The sequence below is a fragment of the Sapajus apella genome, unplaced genomic scaffold (genome assembly GCF_009761245.1).
Source record: "Sapajus apella isolate SASKATOON/1434 unplaced genomic scaffold, GSC_monkey_1.0 scaffold4, whole genome shotgun sequence".
Taxonomy (NCBI): domain Eukaryota; kingdom Metazoa; phylum Chordata; class Mammalia; order Primates; family Cebidae; genus Sapajus; species Sapajus apella.
Window position 1 is genome coordinate 23,678,774 of NW_022436944.1, and position 12,224 is coordinate 23,690,997.

At 38.3% G+C, this 12,224-nt stretch overlaps 1 protein-coding gene across 2 annotated transcripts in view; it reads left to right on the forward strand.

Moving 5' to 3' along the window:
- Positions 1-12,224, forward strand: part of SLC9A9 (solute carrier family 9 member A9) — a 579,933-nt gene that overhangs the window by 445,373 nt on the left and 122,336 nt on the right. The window contains exon 13 of one of the 2 annotated variants that reach the window (XM_032258640.1): positions 1,225-1,283. In XM_032258640.1, coding sequence (XP_032114531.1) covers positions 1,225-1,283 — 59 coding nt within the window. The remainder of the gene's footprint in view (positions 1-1,224; positions 1,284-12,224) is intronic. The other variant, XM_032258631.1, reaches the window with a different exon arrangement.

The following is a 12,224-nucleotide window of genomic DNA, read 5'->3' on the forward strand; positions in this document are numbered from 1 at the left end:
ACTTCTGTGCGTGGCTAAGCCACTGCTGTCCACCCCAGAGTAAGAACAGCTTACAGAAATAATTAACAAGGCTGAATTAAATATAAACGTGTCCTATGGTGGCTGGCATCAGAACTCTGTGGGTAGTGGAGGAAAAACAAGGTTTGAAATGCACTGAGCCAGACTGGAGACTCTGTTGAAAATTCTTCTAATCATGATATGTGTAAAATACAGTGTTCGATGATGCCTTGTCAAAATTCAGGAAATTCAGGAATATATTCAATGACAAAGCATGGACACTAATAAGTACACTGTGCATTGCTTATGGGAATTGCATAAAATAAAATTTATCAGAAATCTTGCATTTGCAGGGCATTACCCCGTAGCAGTGAGGCACGTTGTAGCGTGTCTGTGTGTAAGGAAGCGTGCTTTAATGCCTTCCAACTATCAACAATTTTGATCAGTCTTGCTAATGGAAAGACTGCCTTATCTTTTTATTCTCTAGTAAAAAATCATTATCGTAAAGAGAGTAGCAAAGTCAGTAGGCAAAAATTCTAGAAGAAAATTATTTTAGTGGTGTGTCATGCAACTAATTGGAATATTTTGTATTTTTTTCTGGATTTTGAGATGTCTATTGCATTTGCCAACTTTAAAAACATGTATTTTTGTTTGTGATTTATCCTTCTGAAAAGTCACTTTCACTCCCAATTTTGTATTTATATTTTTGCATTATTTTCCTTAAAGAGAGAGCCCCCAAATTGTATACACCTCAGGCTCCACAGTCTGAATCCTCCCTCTGGGCAGACTCTAGAAAAACGTTCTGTGTTCTCTGCCTCGAGAAACCCTGCTCCAGGCTGGGCACACAAATTCCCAGGGCATTTTAGTCAATGGGTGGTTGCAGAGGTACCAGGTCTCCTTCCCTCTAGAATGTGTGTTTTTGGGGCTATGGAGGTCTTTTTCCTGGTGGCTGTTATCCCAGGTTCTCAGCGATACTTACCTTGCTGGGAAAGAAGTAGAGAAGAGCTGCTGTTGATGCTTAAGTTCTTCAGCATGCTGAGGCCCAGCTGTTTAAATTCTCATTTTGGTATAAATCTGAGGCTCTTTTGAATCAAGAATAGGTAGGATCGTTTTCTGCTAAATCTTTCCTCAGATTCACATTATGTTTGGGTTAGGTCATCTGACACTCAAGACTGTCACATGCCTTCTACAGCAGGGCACTGACCAGTTTTTGTTTTTCTTCAACAGAGTTGGTGTGGACCTGGATGAAAATCTGAAGGAGGACCCCTCCCCACAACACCAGGCAAGTCAAAGAAACCAATGCATAGAATATAGAGATTTGATTGGCTGTTCCATGTTTGTCCAGCATGTGGCCAAGGGGCTCATTCTAAATGGAGCTTCCTCTGCTGATAAAACAAATGAGATTACAATATAAAATACATGGGAATTCAGGATGTTGATAACTTTTTGCATATCAATGCTTAGAACTAGCACATACTTGCAAGCCTCTCTATGGCAGCAGGAAGCCTGGAAACTTTATAAAGTACCAGCAAGACCATGATGGCTCTTGGAATGAGGCACTCCATAGTTCAAATCCCTACCAAGCAACTTGCTAGCTAGCTGACTCAGTGAAATTTACACAAAGCATGTCCAATGCATGTTGCACAAACAACAAATTGACTTATTTCTCCTGGAGAGCTTCTCATTTATCAGGTCTGAGGACAGAGAAACTGTCTAGGTGATCCATTCCTGATTTAACTGAGCAAAATTATCTACAGATACCTGAAAATTCTTTGGGGTAATTGTTTACAACAATGCACTCTTCCCTCATGTATTAGCTCATTTTCATGATGCTGATAAAGACATATCCAAGACTGGGTAATTTATGCAGGAAAGAGATTTAATGGACAGTTCCACATGGCTGGAGAGGCCTCACAATCATGGCAGAAGGCAAGGAGGAGCAAGTCACATCTTACATGCATGTCTCAGGCAAAGAGAGAGCTTGTGCAGGGAAACTCCTGTTTTTAAAACCATCGGATCTCGTGAGACCACTCACTATCATGAGAAGAGTACAGAAAAGACCCACCCCCATAATTCAATCGCTTCCCACCAAGTTCCTCCCACAACACATGGGAATTGTGGGAGTTACAATTCAAGATGAGATTTGGGTGGGGACACAAGCAAACCATATCACCTCAGGTTGGGGAAATGCTTCTCCAAACTGAATTTGAACCTAACGTCAAAGTAGAATCTGTCATTGTCAGTTTTGCAGTAGCCATTTTAAACTCAGTACTTAAACAAGCAAATGTAAGAAAATTTTACACCTTTTGCTGAAATTAGAAGTAGGTGAACACAGACATAATAGGAAAATATCATAAATAAATGATATTGCTTAATGAATTGTGTTATGAGCATATTTATATTCAAAAGGAATCCCTCTTTCTCTCTTATTTCATGTTTATTTTTCCTATAATGCCCTCAATGAGGCACAGCTGGTAACTTTTCCTGGGCAAGACGCTGCTTTCCTGGCACACACAGATGTGAAAAAGAAAGGAGCCTGTGCTCTGAGGAAAAGGCTGGGAAATTAAGTTGGTGATGATCCTGACTCTCATGTACTTTGAGGTTTTTTTGTCACATATAATCCAGAGCCAGGCAGTTTCCACAGACTCCATTGCCCAGGAAACACACCTAACTGCAGGACTGAGCACAGCAGGCGTGCCCAGAGTGCTGGGATTAGAGCCAGCCTGGTGACCTTAGAAAGGAGATCAAAGCCCATCTCCTTACACTGGTGGGCTATAATGAAAAGTCAGTAATGTTTGGTGGTGGTTGATTTTTAAAAAGCATTTTCATCTTGTGTAGGTCAAATAATTCATTCTCTTACCTTCAAGCAACACTTTTATCTAAATTTTGCCCTTCTTGTATACCTTTTTCTTTAGAAGATAAAAAGACAGAATTATAAAATTCATCAAAGAAAATTCTCTTTTTCTAACTGCCTAATATTCTACAATCATATACATTTATTGATAAAATTTCTGACTAGCCTAAATCCTTCCTTTTATAATTTTTTTTTTTTTTTTAAGACGGAGTTTCGCTCTTGTTACCCAGGCTGGAGTGCAATGGCGCGATCTCGGCTCACCGCAACCTCCGCCTCCTGGGTTCAGGCAATTCTCCTGCCTCAGCCTCCTGAGTAGCTGGGATTACAGGCACGCGCCACCATGCCCAGCTAATTTTTTGTATTTTTAGTAGAGACGGGGTTTCACCATGTTGACCAGGATGGTCTCGATCTCTTGACCTCGTGATCCACCCGCCTCGGCCTCCCAAAGTGCTGGGATTACAGGCGTGAGCCACCTCGCCCTGCCTCCTTTTATAATTTAAATGTATTTTGTCTCATTCATGTGACACTTTAAAAGAAAGTTCATCGTTAATTGAATTATAACTCTTACCTGAAGATATTATACCAGTAAAAGTAATTTTTTTTATTAGAGAAATAGGATAGCATAACATAGAACAGTGAAAACTCTGTGATATTTGGGTCTTGGGCAGGGCATTTACACCTTTGGGTGTCAGTTTCCCTCTCTATAAAATGTAAATGATGACAACGTCTACCTCTTCAGGCTGTTATGACAATCAAGGGAAATTAGGTCTATGAAAATGACCCAACTTAATTAAGCTAAACCCATCTCATTTTATGAAAGATTGGAGACAGCTTAAACCACCACATAAAATCAGAATAAAATACTTTTATAGAATTTTAAAATTCAGTACAAAATATTAATAAGAGCAGATAGTCAAAACCAGAGGAGTAAAAATATGAATAAGCAGATCATAAGATCTTATATACTTGCTATAGTCAAACCATAGGCAAGCTTTCTGATGGCCAAAGGGGAAAAATAATTAGGAATATATTAAACTTATATCATTAGAAGGAAAAATCATACACTCTCCTTAAGTGATACAAACGTTGCTATGTTTTTAAAGTAATTTCTCACTTGGGGCCTGCCATAGAGGACACATAAAGTGCTATCTAAATGTTAAGGAAGTAGCCTTATCACGGACGTGCTCCTCCTGAACTGCTGCTGCCTACAAATGATTTTACTTTTAAGAAGTGTCCTGTGAGTGTGTTTATTCATGATGATGTTTGATTAGCAAAGTAGTTACATTTCAGAAAGAGGTTTTCTCCACACATTGGGATAATTCTTATCTTCAGTATCAAGTACAGGAAACAGTGGGCTCTAAAGGGAGATAGAAAGAGCTGAGTTATCCGCACAGCTGCACCTCCACCTGGACCATTTTCTGGTACTTTCCAAACTGTCAAGAACCTCTCTGCTCTCATTTTACCTGGCAACACTTACTATCAGCATCTCTTGCTCTGTTGGATTATAGAACATAACCCCAATTCTTAGGTGGATTGTATGTTTTCCCTTGATTTGCATTTATTAAACTGGGTTTGCATCAACAAATAGGTTAATCTTTGTAATAGGCAACCTTAACACAGAAACAAAAGATCCTATTCTTACTTACCAAAAGCTAAAAATTTTGCAGGTAGTTATGGCTGTTATTGATTATACACTCTCAAAATCAAGAATAAACTCTGTGTGTGTGTGCGTGTGTGTGTGTGTGTGTGTGTGTGTGTGTGTGTTTAAATTTTTTCTTTGTTTTCTGTTGTGGAAAGTGAAGTCACTTTTGGGAATATGAACTTGTAGCTGTGGCTAACTAGTAATGTCACAACTTTCCTTTTTGCCATATAATACCTTTAGGATGTGAATAGTGTTACACAATTATTTGCACCAGGCACAAAAGCTTTAGAGAGCATGTTCTGTATGTAGATATTATACTCTGAATGGATACGTCATGCAAACATGCTAATTTGAGAACTGGAAGATACTGCAGTTGTGAATTTTATGTCTCTTAAATGTGAAAAACAAAACCCTCAGATACCCTCCCACACAAAAGGAAGTTTCCCTTGTAATTGATTCCTTGAACTTGAAAGCACACCTTTCCAGAGTAGGTGAGAGTCACTGGAGCACCACACTTGCTTTCAGTCTTTTAGCTGCTGCTACTCGAGGAAGGCTGTCAGTATTCTTCTCTTTTTCCCTTTTGCCGTTCAGTGGTATTCATTCCCACATTTGTTGGGCACTAGCTATTATTCTTACCACTGCTCTAAGCACCTTATCTGTGTTCACTCAATTTCCAAGATAACCCTGAGTAGGTACTATTATTATCTGTATTTTATAAATTAGGAAAGTGTATACAGAGACAATAAATAACTTGCCCCAAAACATACAGAAGCTAGAGGTGGAATTTCAACCCAGACAGTTTGGTGCCAGAGCTTGCACTCTTAACTGGTAGGCATGCATGTATTCATTCATTTATTTGTGCAAGTAATGATTGGTACCCATTCCTGTGGCACTAACCTAGATGTGAGGAGGAGTTAGGAGTCACCAATTCAAAGCTGTCTTCCTCCCAGAGTGTATACTCTAATGGATGACACTGATAAGAGAAAGGTAAACTACATCCTGTATGTTCAAAGCATGATTGCAGTAAAGCAGGTCAGAGAATAGAGAACAAGGGAGGAGGCTGCTTGGTCAGGGCAAGCTTCTCTGCGGAAGTGGCATTTGATCAGAGGCCAGATGATGTATGAAGGAAACAATCCATGTGAGAAGGGGTTGAGTAGAGGTGGTCTGGCAGAGGCTGCAGCAAGATGGAGCTGCCCCAGATTCACAGTGGGTTATGGTGTGCACAAAAGCAGCAGGAGGGCCAGCGTGGCTGGAGCTGAGTAAGCAAGGTGGGAGCAGAAGGAGAAAAAGTGGGAGAAAGACAGGGGCAGGAGCCAGACCATTGGCTGTGGTGTTAGGTTTGAATTTTTTTCTAATGTGATAGACACCCTTGATGGTTTGGCTTGGAGCCTGGAAGTCATAGAATTAGCTTGTTTAAAAAAAAATTCTCCCCATTTTATCCTGCCAGCTGTTATAATGAGGATAATTTTCATCTGCTTTCATACAATTTCATTTTCTAACACACTGTGCTTGTGTCTTCATGGTTGCTCGATGTTCCCTTCCAATTTTCTTTTGTTTCTGAAAGTCCCTTCACTGAAATTCTGGTTTGGGCTGTCCTTTGTTCTTGTGTGTCACCTGGGTGGATCAGTTCTGGTCACTGCAGCACATGAAAGTCAGCAGAGCTGAGAAAGGTCTGGAGAAGGGCAGCTTCAATAACTGATAGAGGGACCTGCTGCCAGAGCAATGGGGAATAAAAGGGTTAGGATTTTTCCATCAGAAAGACTAGAACGAAGGAGGGACACAACAAAGTATCTTTAAAAATATGAAAGGTGTAAAGTGAATGAAGACTTGTTTGCTAACCCCAGTAAACCATAACCTGGAATACTTTTGAAGCCTGGAAGCGACCATGGTGAATAATAAAAGTATTTGTTTGTCTGCACAATTGATAGTTCTTATTCAGGGTCATCCAAAGTTGCAAGAGTTGGAAATATAAGTAGGTTCAAGAAGGGAAGAGATTAATTTAGCAGATAGTGGGGTCATCAGAGTCATTAAACAAAATTTTTCTTTGTGAATATTTTCAAATGTTCCTAATAAACACAAAGAGAAGAGAATAATGAATCTCAACATACCCATCCCCCAAATTTAACAATCATCAACATTTTTCTATATTTTATTCATTAATTGCTCCAATACTGTTGGAGTTGGTCTCACAGAATATAAATTTCAAAATGCATCCCTACAAATATTTCAGAAATAGAATACAAGTCTCAAAATTTGATGTGACCCAGGTGAGAGTTTTTGTAATGTTATGTCATTGCAATGTCATTGTAACTAATGGTAGTTTGAGAAAAACATTTCAGAGAAAATATATTGGGTTTTTTCCTTGGCTAACATTGAATTTATTTTGGTTATACTTACTTATGGCTTATAGATTCGAAAGTATGTCCTCTCCCTACTCACTTTTTACTGCATAGGATTAAATTCTGTATTTTTATCTTACCAGTAGTTCCCACAAGTACATTGTTTAGAAAGTAGGAATGATAATGAGGAAGAAGTGAAAGGTGGTAGCTGTACTTTAATGAGCACTTTTTATATATTAAGTGATTAATAATTATATACATATATGTATATGTACATAATCACATTTAATCTTTACCTTGACCAGTCAAGATACCTGTATCACTCCCATTTTACAAATGATGAAATTGGAGTTCAAATAATTAAAAATAATTTTCCCAAGACAACAAATCAGCGATGGGCTGAACCAGAGCTAAAGGCCAGAGCTGTTTCAGTCTCACCATTGTGCCACATCCAATCTATAAACATGTTCTTTCTTCCCAGTAAGATAGCCTGTCAGTCAGCATTTGAGTAATCCTTTCCCCATTAATTCCTGGCCAGCCTCATTTCCCAACCCTATCGAGAGTGTCGAGCATATTCTCATTTCAAGAAAGTAGAGCATATTCCTCATCCTCAGAATCCTTCCCTTCCCAAACCCAGTAAGCTGTGAGTATGCGTCCATTGTCTAGGAAGTCTTTTCCTCCTGTAATGTGTATCATCCTTCACTCACAGTGCAGCACGTTCTACTGTATCCCAGGAGGAGAGGACCAACCCACATCATTCTGTTTGTTACTTCCTCCCAGCAGTCTTTAGCTCTTAGCCAAGCAGTCTTTAGCTCTTATTCATGCCGCTGTCTAAAGGAAGAACATTCCAGACAAGACAAGCGCCCGGATGCAGGAACATGCCTACCTGTTAGAGAAATAGCAAAGGTGCAAGTATAGCTGCAGTGAGCCACCAAGAGTATTACAAGCTGTGAATCAGTCAGAGATATAGGCAGGATCAGTTGTCTATTGCCACATAATGCTGCATAACAAACAAAATCTTGGGAATGAACAATAAATACTTATTCATCTCACAAGTCTGTGGGGTTCAGCTGTTCTACAGTGGAGTTGTTCATATATCGAGGGTCAGCTGCAAGTTGCTAGATAACTGCTGATCTTAGCTAGGCTTGCTCACGAGTCTGGGGTTGGATAGCTGTTGGCTGATCTAGGATAACCTTAATAGGGATGACAGGTGCCTCAGCTGTGTACCACATGATTCTCATCTCATCTGGAACCAGTGGGCTACCCTGAGTATGTCTTTCTCCTGGCCATGGCAGAGGGCAAGAATGTAACAAAAATGGGCAAAGTTTCTTGAGGCCTTGCATCAGAGGTGATAGATTGGCACCGCTACTGCATTCTGTTGACCAGAAAAAGTTGCAAGTTCGTCCTAAAAAACAGGTGTATAAGTAAATAACTCCTCTTTGGTCAAAAGAACTGCAAATTTACATGGAAAAGGCCATAGATACAGGGATGAAAAAAATGGCACCTCTGATGCAGTTAGTCTGCCATATAGGTCACATGGGCCAACGTAAACAGTTTGGACCTTACAGTAATTTGTACAATTTCAGACTTTTGAAATGTACTGATGCTTATTTTATGGTTCCAATTGATATATCTTGGTGATTATTCCATGTGTACTTGAACGCGTATTTTTGCAACTGTTTGAATAGTATGCCAAACAATTGCAGAATCCAGTAGCATTGCTCAGTAAGTGTAAATCATGTCAAGTTGATTTTTTTTGTCTATTTTATCAGTTACTGATAAATTCTCCAATTGAACAATTAAACTCATGGATATAGAGAGTAGAAGGATGGTTACAAGAGTCTAGGAAGAGAAGTAGGGATTTGGGGGAGTGGGAAAGGTAGGGATGGTTAATGCGTACAAAAAATAGAAAAGATGAATAAGACCTATTTGGCAAAATAAAGTGACTATAGTCAACAATAATTGTATATTTTAAAATTAAAAAATGTAGCTGGATTGTATGTAGTTCAAAGGATAAATGTGAGAAGATGAATAATCCATTCTCCATAATGTGCTTATTTCATGTTGCATGCCTGTATCAAAACATCACATGTACCCCATAAATATATATACCTGCTATGTATCCACAAACATTGTTTTAAAAAATAATTAAAATTTTAAAATAAAACCTCCAGTTAGGGATTTTCCGGTTTATCTGTTAAGTAGTGCTTCATATGCTTTTCACTGGATGTAAAATTCTGGTTTGATGGCTATCTTCTTTCAACAGTTTGAAAATCTCATTCTGTTGTGTTCTGGTCTCTATTTTTTTCTGATGAAAAGTTAGTTGATTTTTTTTAAAATTTCCTGGAACATAATATGCTCTGTCTTTCCCTGGTTACTTTTAAGATTTTTCTCTTTATCTCTAGTATTTAGAAGTTTGACTCTTATATGCCTCATTTTCTTAGAATTTATCCTATTTGGATTCACTTAGTATCCAATCTGCCCTTAAGCCAATTTAGTACATTTTTAATTCCAAATATAGTACTTTTTGGTTCTAGAAATTTTAAATTCCTGTTTTTTTGGTTTTTTTGGGGTTTTTTGTTTGTTTGTTTTTGTTTTTTTTACTATTTCAGTGGCTTTGGAGGCACAATGGTTTTTGGTTACGTGGATGAATTATGAAGTGGTGAAGTCTGAGATTTTAGTGTACCCATCACTGGAGTGATGTGTACACTGTACATGGTACCAAATGTGTAGTTTAACCCTTAGCTCTTCCCAACCTCCCTCTTCTAAGTCTCTCAGTTTTATTATATCACTCTGTATGTCTTTACATACCCATAGCGTAGCTCACATGTATAAGTAAGAACAAAAGTTGCTTGGTTTTCCATTCCTGAGTTACTTCATTTAGAATAATGGCCTCTCACTCCATCTGAGTTGCTGCAAAGGACATTATTTCATTATTTTTTATGGCTGAGACATGTTCAGTGGTGTAGTATATATACTACATTTTCTTTGGCCACTCATTGGCCAATGGGCACTGAGGTTGGTGCCATATCTTCACAGTTGTGAACTGTACTGCAATGACTATACATGTGCAGGTGTCTTTTAGACATATTGACTTATTTTCCTTTGAGTAGCTACCCAGTAGTGGGATTGCTGAGTCAAATGATAAACCTACTTTTAGTTCTTTAAGGAACCTCCATACTGTTTTCCATAGAGATGTACTAATTTACATTCCCATCAGTAGTGTACAAGCATTCCCTTTCCATCACATTCATGCCAACAACTGTTGTTTTTTGACTTTATGATAACGGCCATTCTTGCAGGAGTAAAGTAGTATCTTATTGTAGCTTTAATTTCCATTTCCCTGATGAATAGTGATGTTGAGCATTTTTTCATATTTTTTGCCATTTGTATTTCTTCTTTTGAGAAATGTCTATTACTGTCATTTTTCCACCTTTTGATGGGATTATTATTTTTCTTGATCTTTTTGAGTTCCTTATAGATTCTGGTTACTAGTTTCTTGTCAGATGCATAGTTTGCAAATATTTTATCCCATTCTGTAGTTTACTCTGTTTTCTTTTTTTTCTACACAGAAGCTTTCTAGGTTAATTATGTCCCATTTATTTATTTTTGTTTTAGTTGCATTTGCTTTTGGGGTCTTAGTCATGATTCTTTGCCTAGGTCAATGTCCAGAAGAGTTTTTTCTAGGTTACCTTCTGGAGTTTTTATGGTTTCAGGTCTTAGATTTATGTCTTTAATCCATCTTATTTTTTATAAGATGAGAGAGAGATTCACTTTCATTCTTCTACATTTGGCTATCCAGTTTTCCCAGCCCCATTTAGATCAGTTCCATTGGTCTATGTGTCTTCTTTTATACCAGTACCATGCTGTTTTGGTAATTATAGCCTTGTAGTATAATTTTGAAGTCCAATAATGTGATGCCTCCAGATTTGTTCTTTTTGCTTGGGATTGCTTTTACTATTCAGGCTCTTTTGATTCCATATGAATTTTAGAATTGTTTTTTCTAATTCTTTGTAAAATGATAGTTATTTTGATGGGAACTAGATTGAACCTGTAGACTGCTTTAGGCAGTATGGTCACTTTCATTATATTGATTCTTCTAATCCATGACCATGGGTTGTGTTTCCATTTGTTTGGATCTATTATTTCTTTCAGCAGTGTTTTGTAGTTCTACTTGTAGAGATCTTTCACCTCCTTGGTTAAGTATATTCCTAGGTATTTTATCTTTCTTTGAAGCTGTTGTAAAAGGGATTGAGTTCTTGATTTGATTCTCAGCTTGGTTGCTGTTGGTGTATAGCAGTGCTACTGATTCGTGTACATTGATTTTGTAACCTGAGACTTTACTGAATTACTTTATCAAATCTAATTATCTTTTGGAGGAATCTTTAGGGTTTTCTAGGTGCACAATCATATGATCAGTGAACACTGACAGCTTGACTTCTTCTTTTCCAATTTGGATGCCCTTTATTTCCTTCTCTTTCCTGGTTCTAGAATTTCCATTTTATTCTTTTATTACAATTTACATTCTCTGAAACCTTCACTTGTGTTTTCATTGTCTCTGCGTCTTTAAATTCCCCAGCATATTTTTGGAGTATTTAAATGCCATTGCCTGTTAATTCCACCATCTGAGTCATTTCAAGTTCTGTTTCTGTAGGTTGCCTTTCTTCTGGCTGCAGGTCATGCTTTCCTGCTTCCTCGCATGTCTGGCAGTTGTTATGATATGCTATGCATTATGAATATTACATTGAATGGAGTGTGGAGTATTCTATAAAGGTTGCTGAATTTAATTCAGTCAAGCAGTTTAAATCTTGTAAGCCTTAGTTTTATGTTTGCCTTCCTTGATACATTTTCATTTCATCCTCAGTTTTAGGGCATGGTCATTATTCTAGAACATTGTCCTTACATATTTATAAAGCATGCTTTTTCTGAGGTCTCAACAGAACAGCTGACTTTTGGCTTTAGCTGGACCAAACTGCAGTGTTTCCTAGCCCTGGGTGATCTTAATCTCTCCATTTATTTCTCAGTTTCATAGAGTTTCTCCCTGCAAGGCTTTGTGAACCTCTCAACCTGTGCATGCACAGGTCATTGCTCAACCAAGGACCTAAGGGAAACATCTCCACAGACTTCTGGGTGTCCTCTCTGTGCAGTTTCCTCCTCTCTATACACAGCTACTCCAGCGATACCCAAACTCCCATCTCTAGCTCTTCAACTCAGTGAGACTGCTGTTCTCTGCTTGGACCCTTATCTCCTTACACTTCAGTTGCGAAGGACTTACAGGCAGAAGTCAAGGAAAATAGAGGGCTCACCTCATTTGTTCCCTTCTTTCAAAGATCACGATCCTTTGCTGCCTGTTATCCAATGCCTGAATCCCATCATATGTTTATGATCCAGT